The 23,382-nt window shown below is 38.7% G+C and overlaps 1 protein-coding gene across 10 annotated transcripts in view; it reads left to right on the top strand.

The window, feature by feature from the left end:
• Positions 1-23,382, top strand: part of LOC136436548 (C-Jun-amino-terminal kinase-interacting protein 4-like) — a 37,518-nt gene that overhangs the window by 2,231 nt on the left and 11,905 nt on the right. For 3 of the 10 annotated variants that reach the window (XM_066430593.1, XM_066430594.1, XM_066430597.1), the window contains exons 2-29: positions 250-345; positions 690-810; positions 1,086-1,156; positions 1,387-1,472; positions 1,814-1,994; positions 2,308-2,586; positions 3,269-3,317; positions 3,900-3,953; positions 5,323-5,407; positions 5,823-5,920; positions 7,029-7,070; positions 8,515-8,532; positions 9,211-9,268; positions 9,639-9,695; positions 10,006-10,101; positions 10,255-10,303; positions 10,778-10,908; positions 11,163-11,222; positions 11,339-11,530; positions 11,957-12,179; positions 12,532-12,690; positions 13,131-13,302; positions 14,002-14,181; positions 20,884-21,096; positions 21,436-21,667; positions 22,136-22,216; positions 22,729-22,796; positions 22,933-23,081. In XM_066430593.1, the coding sequence (XP_066286690.1) occupies positions 250-345; positions 690-810; positions 1,086-1,156; positions 1,387-1,472; positions 1,814-1,994; positions 2,308-2,586; positions 3,269-3,317; positions 3,900-3,953; positions 5,323-5,407; positions 5,823-5,920; positions 7,029-7,070; positions 8,515-8,532; positions 9,211-9,268; positions 9,639-9,695; positions 10,006-10,101; positions 10,255-10,303; positions 10,778-10,908; positions 11,163-11,222; positions 11,339-11,530; positions 11,957-12,179; positions 12,532-12,690; positions 13,131-13,302; positions 14,002-14,181; positions 20,884-21,096; positions 21,436-21,667; positions 22,136-22,216; positions 22,729-22,796; positions 22,933-23,081 (3,300 nt within the window). The remainder of the gene's footprint in view (positions 1-249; positions 346-689; positions 811-1,085; positions 1,157-1,386; positions 1,473-1,813; positions 1,995-2,307; positions 2,587-3,268; positions 3,318-3,899; positions 3,954-5,322; positions 5,408-5,822; positions 5,921-7,028; positions 7,071-8,514; positions 8,533-9,210; positions 9,269-9,638; positions 9,696-10,005; positions 10,102-10,254; positions 10,304-10,777; positions 10,909-11,162; positions 11,223-11,338; positions 11,531-11,956; positions 12,180-12,531; positions 12,691-13,130; positions 13,303-14,001; positions 14,182-20,883; positions 21,097-21,435; positions 21,668-22,135; positions 22,217-22,728; positions 22,797-22,932; positions 23,082-23,382) is intronic. The other 7 variants (XM_066430599.1, XM_066430603.1, XM_066430596.1 and 4 more) reach the window with 6 other exon arrangements.

Below are 23,382 nucleotides of genomic sequence, written 5' to 3'. Positions count from 1 at the left end.
GTTTTTTTCTGACACTTGACTTGATTGTTGAGAATATGCTGTATATATTACGATACAATATTCCTTTTAGTTTTATGTACATAACATTATACAAATACTAGTAGGTAGGTGATTACTTCAACTTGCACCCAAATTTGAAATACACAGCTTCAATTTTGAGTGAACAATGCACCCAGTGTTTGGAGCCCTGCATGAAGTTTGAAGTGTTGATATGATGTAGTAATGTCTGAATGACTGATCGGTACACAGGAGCAGGAGGTTGAACTGGAGTTGTTACGAGATGACAACGAACAGCTGATCACCCAGTACGAGAGAGAGAAACAGCTGAGGAAACATGCGGAACAGGTACGTGTGGATAGCTCGCACTGTCGGAAGGAACATCCAGACATTGTCATAACATTTACTACATGTTGTCATGTACGTGTGGTTTACAATATGTTAGCTTTCTACTGTTGCATCAATTCCCCTGCCAACACAGTGTTTGACGTTTGCAGACAAATTTTTGCACTGCACTTTTTTGTACAATATCTACACATAGTCCATCACTAGCTACTTGAAAAAGCATCATGATTCACCTCAATTGAGGACGACTGCTTTACTTTACCATCTTTATACATGTCCTTCTCTTTCCAGTTTAACTGCCTTCTCCCTACAGTTATTAATGATTTTAACTTTTTTTAACCTATCAGAAAGCCTTGGAGATGGAAGACGTGCACGAGTTACAACGGCGGGACCTCCAGAACCGGACGGAGGCATTGGAGATGCAGACGCGACAGTTAGAGCTCAAGTGCAAAAACTACTCTGATCAGAGTAAGCATTTTTCTCTCAGGCCAAACCAATCTGATTGGCTCTTTCTCAGATTTATACAAAGATGAATTACTGCTGAACAGATACAGTCAAACCTGTACAAGTGACCACCTCTATATACATTTTGTAAGAACCTCCTGGCCAATGTGACCACTTTTTGGTGATTTTTCCCATTGACACAAGCCTTAACAATCCTGTCTATAATGACCACCTGTCCACATAGTACAGAGTTGCCTGTATGAAGCTTTTGTATTCATTATATTGTTTTTCTTCCATAGTCACTCGACTTGAAGACAGGGAAAGTGAGATGAAGAGAGAATACCAAGCGTTGCACCAAAGACACACGGAGGTATGAATGTACCTTTCACACACAACTTTTGGAGGACATCTGTCAACAATTATTGAAAGCAGATTTGTAGTAAGATGATTATTACTTAGCCAATTTCGTAGTCTCTGGATATCTAAATCGACTCAGAAAAACCTTTTTGGCAGTGCCTCAGGGGTGGAGCCTTAAGCTTATGATCAGTAATGTTAGTAGTGTTTATGAGTTACTGCAGATGTGTTGTTTACTGTGTTTAGATGATACAGACCTACATGGAGCACATAGAACGGACCAAGATGGCGCAGTCCCTGGGTCAGGATGTGGCTGCAAGTCCAAAGGCAAAGTATGGGGCTTATTTCTTTATCTTTGTTTCTACAATTCTGATGCATTAACTTCTTGGTACCACAAGGATGCCAGCATTTCATATGAGGTTAAAGGAGTTAAGCTTCAGTATGCCAAGATAAAATCAGACCAGTTTTAGGCAGACGGTTTGATCAGCATTAGCTATCATGATGAAAGAACTCTTTATTCATGCAACTAGTTTAAAGATTTTTCCTTGAATCATGCAATGTAACCCTACAATTTTGCATGGAGTTGCATCAAGTTCAAAATGGAACCTTCTATTTAGTTCAAATGTTGAATTTGAAAAATGTTTCGATAAGAATTGTTCCTGTTGTGTTATAGATTGCACAGTATCCTGAACCGCCCGTCCTCTCCTAACTACTACGCCCTGAGTAACCAGGATGTGGGCTCGCCAGCCTCACCAAAGACGCCCCAGGCCATGTCGCTCATCGAGGGGGACGAGGTTCTCGGGAGAAGCCCCGCCAGGGAGCTCGTGGGTCTTAAAAACACAACAGATCTCAAGGTGAGGCATGGACTGGGGTAAGCTTGGCGAACATTAGTAATAGTAGAACTCACATTAGTGACAATGTCATTCTTGCTGTTCTTCTGTCATGCAAACTTCTTTTATTTCCTTTGCCATTTACTCTTAACTTTGTATTCATTTTGCATCGTAACACCGTGTGGGCTAACAACAGTGGCATGGACCTTTGTTCTGTCTTTCGTCATGTGTGGAATTATTTCATTATTAACCGGCTCGCTGTTTTTGTTTCCTGTGCTGGTGTTTGCTGTTTTCTGTTCTGTTGTTTTCTTGAACGCTTCACACACTGTTTGTTAAGGATGAGCAAGGAGGGACTGAAAATGGTGCCGCACAATTGCATGGGGATGAAAAGCATGATGGGATAGTGGCGGACACGCCTGCTGCCGAGGTGGAGGTATCCCATGATTCTGTGCATGAGCCGGGTGACACCGCTGCTTCTGACGAAGTCGTGTCTCATGATAAAGGCGATAAAGCGGCCACAGGGGACATATCCCAGAATTCTGAGCATGAGACGAGGCCGACGTCCACAGAAGCCAACGAATATATTTTGTTGGGAAGCAGCCCTAACCCGGTAGAGGTAACACAGCTTTAGCCCAACACCTGGCAAATCAACTCAGCACTGCAAAAATAACCCACTGCAAACTAACTGTGCTTAATGCTTTAACTGCCTTACTTTAACAGGTATAAATTTTGCCTTCACAACAAGGTAATTTACAGCACAAAAGTGTCCAGACTTTCAGTTAATTTTCATATTTCCATAGATTCTGATCTGAAAAATATTTTCAGGGAGTTTGTTGCCTAAAAAAAAATCAATTGACATCAGGGAGCTGTTACTTGTTCACTAAAGAAAACTGACTTTTGAGTTCAGACTGATCAACTGTGCATTGCTCTACAAAATTTTTTGATCTTTTGTAATATGTACCTAAAGCAAATCATGAAATCCAAGTTCATGTAAATCATTGGGCAATGAATCGTAGCCAAATTTGTAAAGATTTTATACCTCAGTCAAATGTGTAAAAGTATGACTGTTCAGATGATGATTAAAAAAAAAAAAGAAGAAAATTTGGGATTAGTAATGAGATCTTATCACTGCAGTGTACAAATTACTACAACCACAAGTCATGCTAAATCCAACACAATTCCCATAACATTAACATCCTATTTTAAACTCCATGATTGTACATATGTTGTTGGAGGTAAGTGTAGGAAAATATATACAAAATGTATGCTGATAATGACATTCTGTTTCCCATTTTCAGTCGGAGATTCGGCAAACCATGTCAGATAAGAGTTTAGACATCCAAGCTGGTGAGTGTAGTGGTGGTGATTCTTTTCTTTTCTATTAACTTGCAAATTGAGACTTGTGTTGGAAGTTGATCTTCACATAGAGCTAGTGGTACAAAACAAATACATGTACATGTATGTGCAAGCTTAGGCCATACTGATCAAATTTGCATAATTTATGAGTGAAATGTTGAGGAAGCAAAAGACAGGTTTGATTGTCTTCTAACTATTGGAGAAAGGTGGAAAAGGACCAAATGTCTGTGCCCTTGGACCTGAATGACTACTAAGTTAGATTTTGTTAAATGAATTGGGTTTGAAGGTTTGTTTCCGTTTTTGTTCACAATATGATTTATTGAAAAGTTATTTATGATTTACCATTGTTCATTTTGTACTTTGTATGATTTGTGTCTTTGATTGAACTTTATTTCCATGTATCATTTGAATTTTTCTGACCTCCTAAGTTTGTATTCTGTTTACAAGTCATGGGCTCCCTTGGAAATCAGCCCTATTTGGCTGAAGTAACTACCTATCTATATCCAAGATTGATAAATGAGACTCAGTGAATTGATATTTTATTGAATAAATGATTGATCTCGCTTCATGTAGAGTTGTGTGAGTTACCACCGCTGCCACTATGGAGTAGTGACCTCAGAAACGGAGGTTGGGAAAGTTCTGTTGTTTTGGAGGAACCTGAAGGTCTGCTGTGTTCTTGGTGATGGGAACTCTCTCTCTCTCTCTGTGTACCTCTTTCTGGGGTTTCTTTGATAAACCACCAGTTCCAGACGTGGAGGTAGCCAGGAATTGCAGGGACTGTGGTCTATCAAGGGGCTGTCATGCTGTCACCTTTAGCCGAATATGTTGTTCACCAAATTTCAAAATTACCAGAGTTGAGCCTAAGTTTCGCCTCAAAACCTACCCTGTTACAGGGATCAGTTACCTACAAATATCAGGCTTGAGCTCTTTAGGGGTTAAAATCATTAGAGGGAAACAAGCATTTGCATAACTACATCTTTCTAATAAAGGATAGATTTTGATGGTGTCAACATTATAATGAGTATATATAATCTTGCAGAGGCAGACCATTGAGGAGTAGCATGGGCACCTCAAAAGCCACAGGTTCCTTCTTATCTGTGTGCTTGTCCTGCTCTATATAATTTAAGGTATTTCAGTTAGATAGGGACAAACATGATTAGAAACGAGTCGTACAATTACAAACTTCTTTGCATAATAAATGAGAAAATAAGGGACATTAAGTTTTAGTCTTGTGTATAGGTGGGCCCCAGACATGTAAAAGAATCCATGATCCAACACACTTATTGATAGGAGTAGAGGTTCACCTTTGTATGCTGTCAGCTGAAAATGCAAGCTGAAAGGCATTGCATGATTAGACAAGAGAAAAGCATAATGCTTCACCTCAATAGAGAATACTTTGTACACATTGTTTACAATACTGTAAATTCTTTCATTTTTTGTGATCCTTGATTTTGTTGTCTGAAAGGGAAGGAGGTTTACACAGTGTCTTAAGTTTATGGTTGAAACAGTCCTGCAGTACTGTAGCGATACAATGGAAATGCATGTTCGAAGTGTATCATTTCTTAGTTGAGAGGTCACTGCAAAAATGAAGATGCGAAATATCAACTTACCTTTTACAAAGTCATTTATCACTTACACCTTACTTATCTAAACTGCCACCTCTGACCTCTGAAGTTAATGTGGTGCACTATACTAACATTTTTCTAACAACCATTCTTTGAATTAATCTGTGTCTTGTGAAATATTCTTGTTAACATTCAAGTTGCTGTAATTCATTGTTAAGTCAAGCAGCTATTCACATGGGAAAAAGGTAGACCTGCAAAAGGGCTACATTATTGCATTGTGATCTTTGTTAAATCCTACATGTAATTAGTACAAACGAATAGTTATACCAGTACCAATAGCTTAAGATTGTGCATTTTAAAGACTATAAATATAATCTGTGCATTTCTGTACATTCTACCTGTCTTACAACCTGCACTTCTCATTGACACAGGGTCAGACAGAAGAGTTCAGGACATTCTCAACACCACCCCAGAACTCTCACAAACACAACCCATCGACGTCCCAGGAGCAACAAGGTATGTAACAAACACGTTTAGGAAGATTGCATTCTATTGGACATCTTTGTCTGATCTTCCTTTGTAGATGTGTTGTTGCACAAGGGAACTTACTTATGACTCTGAATGAATTTACACCAATCGCTCAGCCTTTGAAATTTACGAATGATATTTCAAGATATAGAGTGATTAATCATTAATTGTGTTGTAGTATACTTACATTAGTACCCATATATTGATGTGGCCAGTCTAGTTAAGTATTGTCCTGTATCCAATTGTATAAACTAGCCACTGAAGGTTCCCAGGATGAATAAAATTCTAATCAGCTCCACCCCCGAGGCATTGCCAAATATGCCAATCAGGGGTTTGAATTCCAGTTAACTACAATGTTTCTTCTTTAGTCATAACGCCCTTTGTTTATCACTTGTACCCACAGCACCCCCCTTAAGGCAAACCAGGACTCCCTGTTCCAAGAGTTGACGACCCAGGACTCCGAAGCACTGGGAGAGATGGACGAAGGGGCAGACATTACAGGTAAGGGTACAGGGCACTTTCACTCGGAACAATAACAATTCTTTGAGATTTTTTAGGGTCCACCTTTGAAATGGCAATGTCCACCAGCCACTACTCTGAACGATATCAGTTGTTTGGCTCTGGAAGATTTAAATGTTTTAAAACTTTAATTACCAGTGCACATTTACGATTACAGGCTCCAGTTTTGAAATGCCATCTTGCCATCATACCCAACATTTTTATTTTTCAATATCTTTAATTGACCACAAACAGCACACGAGATACTGTAAATGCATTTAAGTTTGTGTGGTTTTTATCTCGCACTAAGGGGAAAATGGAGTGTTCACGGTGGTTTTAATTTTGCGACAATGCTATTGTCACATAGTGCTACAGTATTGTGCAAAAATGTTCGCGGTGGTTTTTAATTCGCGGTGAAACGGTTGCCGCGAAAACCGCGAACATAAAACCACCACAAACATTTCTGCATTTAAAGTAATGCTTTTGTCTACCTTTGTGTTCATCCATAGCAAGTTTGTAACCTTTAATGATATAAACTAGACAACATGTCAAGCTCACAAGTTGTTGCAATAGTGACACAGAGATGCAGTGTACTTAAATTGTGTATAAAAGGGTAAGAAGGGAATCTTAGAATGTGGAAAGGAAATGTATGAATATTCAGGAACGCAAGGATTCTGTCTGCTAACTTTTGCATCTGTAGTTGACGTTAATACAGTACAGTCAGTGAAAGAAGGGTAGTTGTATTATAAGAGAGTTTGACATAATGATTTTTACAATTCTATTTGAATATGCATTTGTATGGTTATTCTGCAGTTGCAGAATACACTATCCAGGAAATTAAACACTACATACATGTAATTGTAGAGTTTGCAATAATTTATAGAGTTTGCAGTAATTATTGTACACAATTGTGTATATATACACTACAGCAATGAGGTTTGTGCTACATAGTCCCTTACAAGAAATTGACTTTCTTCTGTCTATAATATCCTAACTTCACAGTACTATATACTCCATTGTTTTGATATTGATTTTTACATTCCTGTTCACTGCAATTCCTCATCTCCTCCTGTCCTAATACACTTCACTGTCTCCTTCACTGCTTCCAAAGGATCTCTCAGGTCTATTGACCCAAGTGAATACTCTCTTTCTGGTTAGTACATTAAAGAACAATAATGCCTTTTTCTGTTTTTCTTTAAAACATAACTATATGCAGGGCTCAAAATTCATTTTCAGGAATAGTTGTGCCTTTCCTAAAAGGCAACATGTAGGTGCAAAAAGAACAAAATAGGGGTGCACAGCATGAAATAAGAAAGTAGAATGACAGCAAAATAAAAGAGAAGACAGAAAATAAAGCACTCTTGTTCAGAGTTGCAGGCAGAATCCTGATGTTGGTGTGAGGCAGGCACAATGTGGATACAATTGTTATACATGTAGAGAAGATTAACGCTAAATTTCTTCAGACTAAAAGAATAACAAATTCAATGATTGTAGAGGATACATTTACCACCCCCAACCTGCTCCACCCACCATCAAGTTTATCATGCAACAATCAATGGTATTAAAGTCACCATAAATTTTAAAAAAGTAAACATCACTATTAAGGTTTTTTTATAATTGCATGTCTGATTGTTGACATTGACTTGACTTCCCCTGAGTTTATTTAAGTTGACACCTAATGCCAGTTGTAATTATTTGCCTGTTAAAGGAGTAACTGGACAATTTGAATAGGAGTTGGCTAAGAAAATCTTTCCATAATCACTCATCTTGGTTCTGTATTATACCTTAAGTTTGTTGTATCCATAGTATTAGTAGTCTACTGTTTGCCTACATGTAGAAGTATGTCTTTTGCTGTGGCTGACATGCATATTCCACGCCTTGACTAATGCACAGCTAAGAAAAAAGACCTACAAGATCAATGGGATAAAGTTTTTTCATGGTGTTGCTGTATGACAGTATAGTGTTAGTGTCAGATGTTCTTATCCCCTCATCTTTACCTTGCTGTTCTTAATTTAATGACTAGGCTGTCCCTGTCAGCACTTGTAATCCTGCCGGGTACCCTAAGACTGTCACATTAAAACAAAAATGTAGTTCAAGAGATCTAACGTAGGTAAGGCAGCATCAATATTCATGGTAATATGCATAATTCAAATATCTAGGTGTTCAAGACATTCTTAAGGCCACAATAACATTTTTTTTAAATGTGGAAATCTTGAGTTAACGGCAGAATTATGAGAGTTGATGTAAATGTAAACCCCCCTTTTTGTAAACCTTCTTTATTTGTACCGTGTTTAACCCTGCGCCTGTTATGTTGGACCCCAGTGTGCTGGATTAATGATACCCTAAGTGACTACTCCGATGGTAGGACTAACACACATTTTACCACTTCTGTTTACACTTTTCAGTTTCATTCCTCCATTTTCTGTTGTTTTTGATTTAATTTGTTGCACACATATTTGTTTTGTGTTTGATACACCCTGCTATGTATGGTAACCGCAGTCTACAGTGCTCATGTACAAATACATGTATGTACTGTCTTGTATCTAAAACATGCTGTCTTTCCACCTTCTAAATGCTTACTCCTGGACTACTAACAGTCAGTGACTCCTTCTTTGGTAAGCCCTGTGTGTGTTCATTATAGGATTAACATTGTTCCAGTACCTGATCCTTAACATAATGCAGTTATCTCACCCCTGTGGTAACAATTGATACTCAGTGTGTCCTGATATGATTCATTGTTATACATGTGGGAAGCCATGAGGACAGTGCTGCCTACAGCCTCCAACCATTTTCAGCACACCAATGCCATCCTTCCTTGTTGTCTAACAAAATGTTTTGACTTTAGAAAAAGTAAGAAATAGAACAAGGCCGCTAGCAGGAAGTGATAGGGAACTAGACAAACAATTGTTAAAAAAAGTCACTCATTTGGCAACTTAGTAGATAGACATCTGTCTATTAAGTTGCCAAATGAATGACCTTTATGAACAATTGTTTGTTTAGTTCCTTAACAAAGATCTGTATAATAATGTAGCTGTTTTGGAGGGCCTGGGGAAAACTTCAATCCTGTATTCTGTATTCACTCCCTGAAGGTTTTGTGTATCATGGTACAAACCTTTCCATCAGTCCCTGTTGAAAATCTGAGAACCAACAAGTTAAATTGGTGATTGTGGTCTTAGTTATACACTGAGTCAGAAGACTTCATCATCCATGGAAAGTCCAGGTTTTGTTAGATGGGCTGACATTGCTGACTGTTGTACAGTTTATCAAATAACCGATTGTTGTTGTCTGGACAGGTATGGGGAAGGAAGTGGAGAACCTGATTGCAGAGAACACACAGCTGTTGGAGACGAAGTTAGTTCCTCCTTGTTATCCTGTGTTAGCAGCCTAAGTTAGCAAAATTCATTTTCATTGTGTCATTTCCTTTTGGTGCAATAACTTTTTTGGCTTTTTACTGGAGATCATATTTTCATGATCATTTGTTACATTCTTTTATGTATACTACCAGCAATAGATTAATAAGTCATGGATGTTTTTGCATCCATTGTTGAAGCAATATTCAACACATATTAATTGTCATAAAAAGATCATGCACCAGTCAATAATATAAGTCAAGCAATGTTGCTATGCTTGCTAGTATACTGCTGTGCCTTGTTTTTAATGTAAGTTTTCTAACAATTTTCCTTTAGATCTTCACACTAATTCTCCCTTTTGTTGTTACCAGGAATGCCTTGAACATAGTGAAGGATGATCTTATAGCCAAAGTAGACGAGCTGACCAGGTAAGGGCATTTATTCCACCTACATGTAGCCGTCAGATACGATAGAAAATTGGGGACAGTCTTGGGACAGTAGTTGATATGTAACTGCCTAAGACTTGAGATGGAAAGGCTTTCAAATTGCTTAAAATCCCTTTAAGAATTGAATGATCTATACGTGTATCCTTCATACTGTATGAATATCTCAGCCAATTGGTGGAATATTTTGCATTTCCCAAATTGAAGAAAGACAGATATAAAACTTGCAGTGTGACAAATCTCTGTTGTGTTCATATACTGCAATAAGATCGGATGATTGTCTCTCCCCTTACAGTGAGGCAGAGATGTTACAAAATGAGGTTTCAGCTTTGCAAACCTCCAAGCAGAGACTAAAGCTGAAGGTCAACGACCTCGAGGAGGAGCTACGAAAGTAGGTCTTGTATATAGCTTAAGGCTTATACAATCTCTTCCGACCATCAGAAGCGTAAAATACTGTAAAAGCATTCATTTTTGGTTGTTAAGTGTAGACTAAAACATTTGGCAGAATATGTTTCAAGTAACGATTTTCTTTTTTCCCAACCAGGGCTAGAGCAGAAGTAGAAGAGATGAAGAAGGGCCCACATGATGAAGATGTAAGTCATTTCTGTGTATTTCACACCTATCTAAGATTCTTTATGTCAGATACAGTTACGTCGATGAAGATTAGACATCCAGGTAATAAGATTCGCCAAAAAAGCAATTACTCAAACAACTGGATATGATTTTGGAAACGGTCAGACGTTTCAAGTAGCATCCACTACTTTTCGTTAGTGACTGTGAGCAAGATCAGTTGAACAGCAGGTTTATAACCACGAACTATGAATTGATATGCATATTTTTATTTGCATATCAATTCATAGTCCAACATGTTGTGCACTGGTATGACTAGATTTAAAAGCACAGGTCATGTGTTTTGTGTTTATCATGTACATTGTACATGTAGCAGGCAGAATCATCTTACGTTCCAAATTTGCAGTGTAATTGATTCACGATGGAGAAGTCACGGCGAAAATAAAATCACCACAAACATGTCAAGATTTAGGATAACCGCATTGTTTCCCGTGCAGGATGACGTGCCCATGGCACAGAGGAAGCGTTTCACACGAGTGGAGATGGCGCGAGTCCTGATGGAGCGGAACCAGTACAAGGAACGACTCATGGAGCTACAGGAGGCCGTCAGATGGACCGAGATGATAAGGTAGGCAAGTGCTGACTGGGAGGTGATGACCTCATGGGCATTTTTGGCAACACCTCAGGGGTGGAGCCAAGCAGTGACTGATAGAGTAAGATTTCTACATGCATTTTTTATGTATCTGTATCTGTATAGCCAGTATAACTGCCCTTCGACGTAACACCAGCTTATATAATTGTAAAGTATCTTAAGGCTCTCTCTTGTCAATCCAGTATTCACTGTGTATTCCAGGCAGTTAACTCATTGCTTCTAATTTATAGGGCTTCGAGAGAAAACCCAGAACTTGCTGCTAAGAAGAACAAGTCCTCCATATGGAAGTTGTAAGTACATATATTTTGTGTATATCATCTGTAAAAGGTTTTATTATTCAAGTCTGCTAAATTCTACATCTACTGCACACAACACATATTTACATTGTTCCATAACTTTCTTCCAGTTTTAGCAACCTATTTAGCTCATCGTCTAGTTCAAGTACAGCCAGCAAAAAGTCCTACCCACCAGTGAATGTGCGCTACAACGCACCAGCCTCTCAAGTCCAGCCTGCCGGAAACCCTGACCGTGTTCGCAGTAGCACGTTCTCCGGGATGGGGGACAAATCCAAGGCCTTCAACTTCCTCGCAGAAGACAGGTAGGGGCAAAATCCTTGCATTTTCATTAATGTGATTATCTGAATTATTGCACAACTTGTCATTCTAGTTTTATACATGGTAAAAGATAAATCAGCATGAAAAGTTGGTAGTCAACACACTACTGGGAAGATCCAGCTACATCAGGGCACTCCAACCATCACTCAGCAGAGACAGCAAGCCGTATTGATTTCCTAAAAACCAACTGCTAACGTCGCATCTCCTTAAAATCACGTGAGCTAGGTGATCGGTAGTATGAATTCTGAAGAAGAATGCAGATAGACAGTCACAAAATCTTGTAAAAGTTTGAGGTGTGTACAATGTAGATACATATACAAGATATTCTAAATTTAAGAAGTTTTTACCAACTGATTAACAGAGTCTTAGTTGTACTAAATGAAACGACAATATTGTTGAATATTTTGTAGCAACCTCAGTGAAATTGAGAGGAAGCGACGAGAGAAGCAGGAGCAGTACAAACGTGTCCGAGCCCACGTCAGGAAGGACGACGGGCGCATGCAGGCTTACGGCTGGAGCCTGCCCGCCAAGTTCAAGGGTCCATCCATGACCGAGTCGTCCCGGAACTGTGTCGTGTCCGTCCCAGTCCCCGTTTACTGTCGACCCCTGCTGGAGAAAGAGCCAGGCATGAAGGTATTACTAAGTACATCAAACTTTGTACTTTGAATTAATACTTGACAATTCTTTTTTTCTTTCAATGCATGTGTGCATGAATATAGATTTACTTTACTTTATATTGAGAGGAAAGAATTTTGCCATGGGCTTTTACCAAAAGGTCTTTGATACTAATTTTTACATTCTAAATCACGGGTTCCTCATTGGTTGGCATGTGTATCTTTCTAGCTTGATTTGTTTACTGCACAATGATTTTTCTGGAAAAAAATTGGCGACACCTCAGTGATGGAGCCTAAATTATCTTGAAGAAAAGATTGAGTGTATTTGATTTGCTCTAGTGAGGTTGTGTAACAGTTCTCCTCTCCCCTAGATCTGGTGTGCTGCCGGAGTGAATCTATCCGGAGGGAAGACTCGAGATGGAGGGTCCATCGTCGGCGCCAGTGTGTTCTACTCAGACAGCCTGCCTGATGAGGAAGGCAAGAAGCGGGGCTCTCAGACAAGCATTGACAAGCTGGATGCTGAACTTAAGGTGATATTCACATTCTTATTTAAGATTGGTAAGAAGGGAATGATGTTAAAACTTTTCTTTCTTCTTTTCTTTCTTTATTTTGATAACCACTTGTACAAAATGCTATCGTAATCCCATTTCTTGAAGTAAAAATGTCCTCCAAATGTCCATGTTTTTGGAAGTGCAGTCAAACCTATAGTTCATCACCTATGCATAAGGATAACTTGCTTGTTATGGCCTAGTTCTGGTGGTGCCCTAGCTATAGATTATTATTTCCATTGACCCAAGCATTTATAGTGACCACCTGTCCATGTTCTTCAAATTTATACACTATAGACAGGTTCGATTGCATTAGCATATTGTATTGATAAACTATTAAGTAGAAACATACACATAGATAGAACTCTTCTTTTACTGATAAGACAAGTGTTAACATTTCAAATTCATCCTGTTGTGTACAGGAGCGAGAAAAGCTGCTGCCAACGACAGAAAACATGTCGTCTATGGTGTGGATCTGCACCAGTACACACGCCACCAGTAAGGTCACTGTCATTGATGCTAACAACCCACAGGAGATCCTGGACACATTCTCGGTCTGCTCCTCTCACCTGCTCTGCATAGCCAGTGTGCCAGGTGAGGATATGTTTGTGTGTATAGCTTGGGTGTTTGTATGTGATATCATAACCACCATGCTGGTTTGTTGAACATGAAGAAGTCAGACCTATAGATTTGCAATGTGCAAATGTCTTGATTAAGTGACTGTATAATTACATAATGTATATGTCAGGGTAGAGATTCCAATCTGGTAGAATTGCCGATTTTGCTGGCAGAGATCCTGATCGGAGTGTCTGTCAACAGAGACACCGATCCTGATATCTACTGCATGATGGGGCAGAGATCCTGATCTCTGTCGCCAGAAACTCTGTTCAGGATCTCAGCCGGCAGAATCGCTGATTCTACTAGATCCGAGTCTCTACCCTGATATTCATATTCAAATTTACCTGGTAACTTTCAGGTTTTAGTTTTCCAGTATTATGGACAGTTCTCATGTCATTGTCACATGAGTACAAAGATTTTATATAGGATAGGGGAATCATTCTGTTTTTCTCTTCTGATTTCGAAGCTTTTATGAGCCTTTTCAGTGCATTTCACAGATAGTTGCCATCAGTACATGTACATCAAACAAGAATCCACATGTATACACCCAGTAAATAGATTGGTGCAAGTAAGGTGCAGGTAGACATTAGAAATATGAGCAAAACTCTACCCTGCACTTAGTCACATTATGTCAGGTGTGAACCCTGCTCAGTAGCTGTTTGTTGCTTGTGTTAGGTGCGATGGAGGATGACTATCCCCCAGAGGACTTTGTCATCAAAGGGAATGTTGTCGTGGATGCAGACTCCACGGAAACTAACAAGTCAGATGCCAGCAGTGAGTCTGGCATCGGTGGCATCACTGTTGTGGGCTGTGCCACTGGAGCGGTTCCACCAAGTCAGAACGGAAAAGCTCCAGGTCAGAAATTCACATCTACTCGTTTGTTATAAACTTAAAGGTGCAACAAAACAAATTACTCACTGTCATGTGGTAAGAGCATTAATGTTGTGTTTGTTATCAAATGCTAATGAATGAGAAGAAAATTTACCTTAATGTGGTTCAAAAACAAGGTTTGGCAAAGTTTTTTGGCAAAGCCTCAGAGGTGGAGTCGAGAGTATCTTAGAGTTTTTTTTTTTTTTTTTCTTTATTGTTCTTTATTATATTTTCACTGATAAATATAACAATCACACAACAGAAAATGAAGAACCTCCCTTAAATATTGACCTATCCAAGTCTAACAGCCACATTGTAAACTAAAACTCATATAATATGATTATTATTATGTCATTACTAACGTTATTCATATTGGTTATCAAGTCATTACATATCATTTTATCACATTACATATCATCTTTTCATATAAGCATTGTATCATTACTCGCATAATCATTTCAGTATGGTAATCAAATATCATTATCATGTCATTTCTATATTCTTTCATGATTATTTCTACATTTCAAAATCAAATTAAACACAAAGTTCCCCACTTACCCCGATGCTTCTCCAGCTTCCCTCTCCGAGATGCAATGAGACGTTCAGTTTTTTCAAAAGTAGATATTAGTCTTTTAAAGGCCTGGAAGTTTATTATTTTTAAGCGTCTACACCGGAAGATAAAAACTTTACCTAACAAAATAATCAGATTTTTCAGGGGGGGCGCATCGTTACATGTATCTCCAAATATGATAATAAAGGAATTTAGGTAGCACTCTATAGAAGTTTCTACTTTCAACCAATTTTTTACATCGTTCCAAAATGATACTACATGCGGACACTCCCAGAAAATATGAATATAGGATTCTACATCGTCATGACAGAAAGAACAAGAGCTAGAGTCTATTAATTTCCATATATATAGAATTTTGTTACAAGGTAAAAATTTATTAATTAATCGGTATTGAAAATATCTAGTACTTGGATCAATAGTACATCTATATAAGTTTGTAAATACATCTCGCCATGGTATAGGTTTGTCAAAATAATAGAACCAAGAAAGTCTAGTATTGTGTGCAAGGCTGACCTCGTTCATGGACGTAAGAAAGTAGATATACATGCTTTTATTGATTTTTATATTTCGTAACCATTTATAATTTTTTTGAAAGGGCAGACACACAAGGTCTTTACGCTTCTCAGTACTAAGTAGTTTTTTCCATTTACCGGGAATAGCTGAAATAAGCTGTAGATATCTATGTTGGTCACAAGCATTTGGGAAATTTGTACTGAATTCATCATAAGACATAAAATTGCCGTCCGGGGACAGCAAGTCATTTATGAAATATATATTCCTATTCATAAAAGCTGTCAAACAAACAGTTTTACCATCAATAATAATATTAGAGTTTAAACAAATTACTTGTTGTCGTATATTTGCCGGCGTCGTGGGCTCTACGTACTGAAATTGAAACCAGGACATAAAAACTTCAGAAAAAAATCCTTTTAAACAAAGGTTTATCACCGAGGACAGCTGGTAAAAAGGAAATAAACTATGATTAAGTTGAGGATGGAAGACTGTTACCCAGGAGGAAAACCATTCGGGATGAGAATAAAGTTTAGGTACCCATGAAGCTTTTATAGAAGTGTTGAACGCGCGTAAGTTTTTTAAGTTTAGTCCTCCATTTTCCGATGTATTGTATAAAACCCTCCGTGCAACTCGTTCAGGACCGTTGTCCCAAATAAAAGAAAATATCTTCTTTTCATATACTTTGAAAAAGGAATCGTTAGGGGATGGTAAGACTTGAAATAGATTTGTATATTGGGGAACCACCAAAGTGTTAATAATAACAATTTTACCATACAGGGACAGATATTTATTCTTCATAGGTCGCAATAGTCTATCTAATCTCTCCAATCGGGGTTCGAAATTGACACTTGTAATTAAATTTAAATCAACGGGAATATTGATACCCAGTAGGTCAACATCCCCGTCAACCCACTGTATCGGTAGATGAGTGGGTAAACGAAAATTCGAGGATTTTAAGGGACCTAATCGTAATATTTTGCATTTATCTACATTCAAAGAAAGACCTGAGATATTGGAAAAACGCTCTAAATCAGACAACAAGGCATAAAATGATTCTAGCTTTGGTTCGAATGGAAAATTTGAATCGTCGGCGTACTGCGATATCTTTGTAATCTTTTCATATATCTTTAAGCCCCGAATAGAAGGATTAGATCTAATCTTAATAGCAAGAATCTCAACCGCCATGAGAAAAAGATATGGGGACAATGGACATCCTTGGCGAACTCCGCGACTTAAAATGAAGGGGTCTGAAATATAACCGCTGTTTATGACGCAACTCGTTGTTTTTTCATATAAGACCTTTACCCATGTAATTAACTGTGGACCAAAATTGAAAAATTCTAAAGCTTTAAACATAAAATCCCACCTTAACGTATCAAATGCTTTCTTAAAATCAGCTACAAATATTAACCCAGGTTTACTCTCTTGATCGTAATGTTCTATTGTGTCTATTAGTCTTCTAATATTGTCGCCTATATACCTATCCTTAATAAACCCTGTCTGATCCTGTTCAATTATGTCCGTAATTACATGTTTGATTCTCAAAGATATGCATTTGGAAAGTATTCTTGTGTCACAACCTAAAAGGGTAAGGGGGCGCCAATTCCCCATGGCAGTTGGGTCCTTGTCTATACCTTTACTGTCTTTTTTGAGTAGCAATGAAATAAGTCCTTTTCTTTGAGTTTCTGAGAGACATCCATTACCAAATGAATAATTAAAACATGTTAACATTGGTTTTTTAAAGACATCAAAAAAAATCTTATAGACTTCTATAGGTATTCCATCAATCCCTGGTGATTTCCCAGCCTGAAATGAATGTATTGCATTTTTCAATTCTTCTTCGGTTATTAGACCTTCACAAAGTTGCTGTTGCTCATCTGATAAACGTTTACCATAGTCATCGGGGAAAAAACCATCACAATTTACATCAGAAAGAGGCATTGGAATATCTTCAAAAGAGTACAGTTCAGAATAAAAATTAACCTGATCAGAAAGAATATCTTTAGGGTTAGAAATTACCTCCCCAGAGGGCCTTTTGAGTCGTTGTATATTTTTTCTTGTATAATTACGGTGGATTAGATTTATAAAATATTTAGTGCACTTTTCCCCCAGCTCCATCCAACGTGATTTTGACCTTAACAAGATACCATTAAGACGTTCATTATATAAAGATTCTAATAAATTTTGTTTATAAATTAATTCATCTAGTTGGGCGGGTGGGGGAGAGGCGACACTATCAATTTGACTCTGCAACATATTAATTTCGTCAATCAGTTCTTTTTCTTTCATCAGGTATTGTTTTTTCCTCCAGCTACTAAATTTAATACAGTGACCACGAAAAAAGCACTTTGCCGTATCCCAGACAATTTGAGGATTTGCGGTGTTGACGTTATTTTTAAAAAATTCTGACATAATTTGTTTGGTCTGTACAAGAAAAAGTTTGTCATCAAGAAGGGATTGATTAAATTGCCAGTAGCCAGGCCCTCGTGGGAAATCCGCCGTAACAAAAGACAAGGTGATTAAATTGTGATCAGATCTAAATTTGTCTGCAATAGAACACTTAGTAACTCTGTTTAATAATGAAAAGGATATCAGAAAATAATCTAGCCTACTAGCGTAGAGCCCCCGGCGCCATGTATACCGAACAACATTAGGGTTTCTAAAACGCCACACATCATGCAAGTCGAATTTTCCTTTTAGCTCCGAAATAGCTTCTAGTGCGTTCGGGTGATAATTTCGAAGTCGAGCACCTGATCTATCCATGGCTGAATTCTGCACTGTATTAAAATCTCCCACCACAACTAAATGTTCATTACTAATCTCAAATGTATCTATAGCTTCTTCTAATTCCTTAAAAAAGGACGGACAGTCATCATTTGGAGCATATAAGTTCACAAGACAGAAATGTAAATTATCTACCTCGATGTCTAACACAATCCACCGTCCACTTTCATCCGTTTTAACCTGATTAACCTGAACGCTGGCGCTACTCTTTATCAAAATAGCAACCCCTCTTTGATTTGAAGTACCATGGGAGAAATATATTTGTCCACCCCATTCGTTCTGCCATCTTTTTTCATCACTTACAGTTGTATGTGTTTCTTGTATACAATATAAGTGGTAAGGTTTGTCACTTAACCAGGTAAAAAGTCCCATTCGCTTGTGAAAATCCCCCAGCCCATTACAATTGTAACTAGAAATCCGACACTCTACCTTAGACATGTTGATGATATTCTCTGGGAGTTAAAACTTCTCGGAGAGGAAAGCTGGGTCAGGTCATCGGAGCACAGGATTCTCTCAGGTGATACTGCTGGTACATAACTATAAGTAAAATAAACTTGGGGAACCATCAAACATAAACATAAAAATGTAAAGCAATGAAAATGAATCAGAATAAAGATAATAGTAACAAAATAACAGAACAATTCATACAATGATTCAAGTGAACTCAATTGCAAAATCATAAATTTGTAACCATAAATCGCGCAATAAGAGGCAATATGAACAAAAATCATAACTGGTGTTAGCTCAGTCATGGTTACCATAGCAACCGCTATGAACTCAATGTGAACGAGATGAAGGGTAACGTCACGAACCAGAAATCGAGTTAGCTTTATAACAAAAATGAACTCAATATCAATATCGATTAAGTAGAAACAATAAAGTGCCAACATAAATTAGTGTTCAGTTCAACAGTGGTTGCCAAAATAACAGGAACCAATTCAGTAATAATCAAGGAAGTAACAACAAAATCATGAGACATAACTTGTGTTAGCTTAGAGTTGGTAGCTATAGTAGATGATATAAAATCAATATGAATCAAACAAAAGCCATGTAAGAAATGATACATATCGGCTTGAGTTGAATTAATTATAGCTGGAACATCAGTAGGAATTAAATCAGTATAAGTCAAAAGAGAAATAACCATAACATAAAACTTATTAAGGGTGGCCATGAATACTACAAAAGGGAGGTCTTCATAATAACACCAAAAAATAAACAGACAGACAGACAGGGTATCAGCTACCCTGTATAACAAAAGAATATACATAATGGTATACAACTGAGAATCCAAGATCATTTTCTTTTTCCGGTGGTATCTGGGCATTCGCTCCATTATAATTAATCGTTTTAAGTCCAGAGGAGCAAAATGTCAATAACAAGCACAACAAAAATAACTATTCGGGTCAAAAACAATATCATTTCCATTCCCATGCAAACTAAACAGAATAAGTATTTAATCCTGTATGTTAATGTCAGAATCATTGGACATGAACGGAATCAGAACAGAAATAAATCAAAGATATAACTTAACACAAATCAGTCACAGCGTGACATGAGAACGAAGGACAATAATAACAAATCAGCCCCTATGGCCAAGAAACACTGTTTTACACCTGTCAAAAATTCTTCAGACACACTTTGTGGAGATAACAACATTTTAATGCAAATTCGTCTCCGCCGTCCAGAAGACATTGCTCATGCATGGTTCATCAGGTGGGCTAAATCAATCATGTTGAGTCATTCAAGTTCATTCTACGAAGACAGGATAAGATCTAGCGCATCCACACGTTTTTTCTCCATCCCGTTGACTAACAACACAGCAAAAGTACTTTTGGGAGGCACCCTGATTGAAGCGTTGACTTTCATGTTGCTGCGCCTGGCCTTGTCCACTTCCGCATTCCTATCTGGTATCAGTTTAGACCGTGCAGCCTGTAGGGGGGGCGGCAAATGTTCATGCACCACGAACTTGTTTCTAACACGCATATTACGGCCAGCTTGTAACACACGATCCTTGTCATGGTAGCTGACAAAACGAACAAGCAAAGGTGGGTCTGGCTTGGAAGATGATGGCTTTGCAAGCCGGTGAACGGCGACGATAGGCATAGCATTCGCAATACTCGAATCGAACCCCAGTTCGTTGACTAGGAAGCCTGTGAATACTTGAAAACAGTCTTCCTCCTTACTACACGGGATGCCCCTTATGATCACATCAGCTTTCATAGAGTATCTCTCGCTCAAAAGAACCGCTTTCGCTCTGTCACGACGTTCCTCCTGAAGGGAGTCACTCAGTCGCTTCACCTCACTCTCCTGGAACTCCGCGGCGGACTCCAGCTCACGCACCCGATCCCGCATTGCGTTCACATCGGTAGTCAGATTTTCCAGTTTTGTATCCAGAGAACGTATTTGTGACGAAAGTTTGTCCCCCATAGAGTTGAATTCCGCTACGACAGTCTTTTTAACTTGTGACAGGATGATTTGAGCAAGTGCCTGTAGCTCTGGTGAGAGGGATTTCAGACTCACCTCGCATACTGTATCAGCGTCGATTTCCTTAGCCGCCATTTTTGGGGTCTTGGGAGGGGTTTTTTTCTGAGACGGGCTGGTTTCACCAGCACTGGAGCCGGTAGACCCTCTATTCCTTTTGCCCATTCAGCAGTGAAGTCTAGACGTAGCAGAAATACTGTTTCCAAAAAATGAGGACCGCCTGCACACTTTAGAAGCTCGGACAGGTAACAAACTCTCGGAGCTGCCCGACTCACGTCACTCTATCGCCGCCATCTTGGACTGTATCTTAGAGTTAATGGAGACTTGCTATCACATAGGAACCAAAGATGTAGAGAGCCCTGTAGAGATAGCAAAGGAAGCCACAGAAATCCCCACACCAGCCCAGGAGCAGGCCCCCTCAGTGCTAGGAGAGAAGGTGGTGAAGGTTAAGGTGGAGGGGGTGACTCCGGAGCAGGAGGAGAAGGAGGAGGAGCAGGGTGAGGAGGATGGGGAGCCTGAGGTGGAGGAGGAGGCTGGACCCGGGGAATTGGGTGAGGGTTAAAGGTCACACTTTCAGTCCCATTTGATGTATAGAATGAAGCACAGCAATCAGGCTTGTTTTTCACTTCAATTATTATGCAACATTTTGCCTTTCAGCTTTTTGAAGGATTCTTAGATTCAATACCTTAATCTCATTTTCTTTTTTAAGACACAGCCAAAAGACTTGCCTATTCAATGCCTCCATTTTATTCTGTAGAATTGTAACAACTTGTGTGTTTGAATATGTCAAAAAATAATGAAACTGTTGACTATAGATTTTATTTTCATCTTTTGGTACTCATAATTTTGTTTCATTTCTGAGTGTTAATGAGATTACTGTTGTGTTCCAGATGAGTTTGCAGACCCCCTGGGTGCCACAGCAGGTGGAGATGGCCCAGAATACACAGCTGTGCCTCTCACACAAAGCGCCCCCGTCCCACGAGACACCCTTATTAAAGACCCCAACTCCCTGTTTAAGGATGGCATGGCCTCCATACCGGAGGGAGTCAGCCTGCCCGGTGCAGAGGTGGCCAAGATGAGCAGTGTTCTCCCCACCATGTGGCTCGGGGCACAGAATGGATGGTACGGCCGCTGACCAAAATTTCCTATCATAGTCTCTTGTGCTTAAAGTTATTGCAGAAGTATTTTCAAGCTATGCATGTACCTATGCATGTCTGTGCAATATAATACTCTCACTGTCCTGCTAGAAGGCTATTACAATGTAGGCAGCCACAGTACCTGTATGTGAATATTGCCACTGATAATGACATGTAGTACAAGTACATGTCCATTTCAAAAGTATACATTTGTAATTTTACTTTCAAGGGGAAAGGAAAGTCCATTGCTTCACCTATGGTTTATGTCATGCATGTTTTATGCTTGTTGTAGAAGTGCAACTAGCTATGGAAATTCTGTACATGATTTACGTAACCAATGTTTTGAAATAAGATGCAAGAATTTTACAAAATCATGATTATTGTCATTGATGTTATATTTGGTATTTTGTAAACTTGACAGCATATTAATTATTATGATGTATTCCCTTTACAGTCTGTATGTTCACTCATCTGTGGCGCAGTGGAGAAAATGCCTGCATTCCATTAAACTGAAGGACTCTGTACTCAGCATAGTGTAAGTGTGCACTCTTCTACCTAGTGAAACCATATAGAGGTAATGCATTATTCTAGAAAGTGAACTAGTACAGACTGTGATGTTATGACATTTGTGAAAGTAAGAAAAGAAATTGATAAACCTAAATTGTGATTATTATAAGCAGTTTCAACCTCTTCATTGTCTATACATTGTGCAATGTGTACAAAAAATTTGCCATTTTTTATAGAGGATTCTAAAAATTGTCTACCCGAGCTTTAGTATAGATACTCTTTCATGGAAGTTGATGATAGATAGAAAATACTACAAATCTTGAAACTTTTATGATATTTCTAAGAGTTTTGTGATTTTCATGATGACTTCTCCACTGTACACTCATCACATCTGCAAATAGGTGCTGACATTTCCATCGTGTTGCCACTATGATTATTTCGACAACAAACTCAAACATACTGCAACTTCTCACTTCATTGCAGTGTTGTGAAATTAAGGTGCAGGAAACTTAAATGAATTTACAGTAATTTTTTTTACAGTCATTTGAAAGGTCGTGTTCTGGTAGCGTTGGCGGATGGAACACTGGCAGTCTTCCACAGAGCAGCAGGTAGGAAACAAACATGACCTTACCAAACACTGGTTTATCCTGTAGTTTCTCTGTTGTTTGATTCTTTTCTTTGCTGATTTTGACTCAACTTTTCATTATCGACAGCCATTACATTGTATAACCATTCATCTTGCAGATGGTCAGTGGGACTTGACCAACTACCACCTGCTGGACCTAGGGAAGCCACACCACTCTATCCGCTGCATGGTGGTGGTGTACGACAAAGTCTGGTGCGGGTATCGTAACAAGATCCACGTGGTGCAGCCTAAGACCCTCAAGATTGAGGTATGGTACCGGCAGTGGGCTACTGCGATACCAGTCAAATCTAGAACAGGGCCCTTATTATGTAACAGTGCAGCTGATATGTATATTTTGTAATTCTTCAATTTTGTGCAGCAATTGCATCCAAAGTTTGTGCCATAGATTGCAAGACAATGACATTCAGTCTATTTTTAGGGGGGTATCTATTAATGGCCTTTGATAGAATTATAATGTTCTTCCAAAGTCTTCCAAGTTCTTCACAAAGAATTGAGGCACAGCCAACATGACAGCTTCATTAGTGAATTGTAATCTGCTGAGAGCATTG

This window comes from Branchiostoma lanceolatum, chromosome 6 (genome assembly GCF_035083965.1).
Source record: "Branchiostoma lanceolatum isolate klBraLanc5 chromosome 6, klBraLanc5.hap2, whole genome shotgun sequence".
Taxonomy (NCBI): Eukaryota; Metazoa; Chordata; class Leptocardii; order Amphioxiformes; family Branchiostomatidae; genus Branchiostoma; species Branchiostoma lanceolatum.
This window is presented reverse-complemented; position numbering and strand designations above follow the sequence as displayed.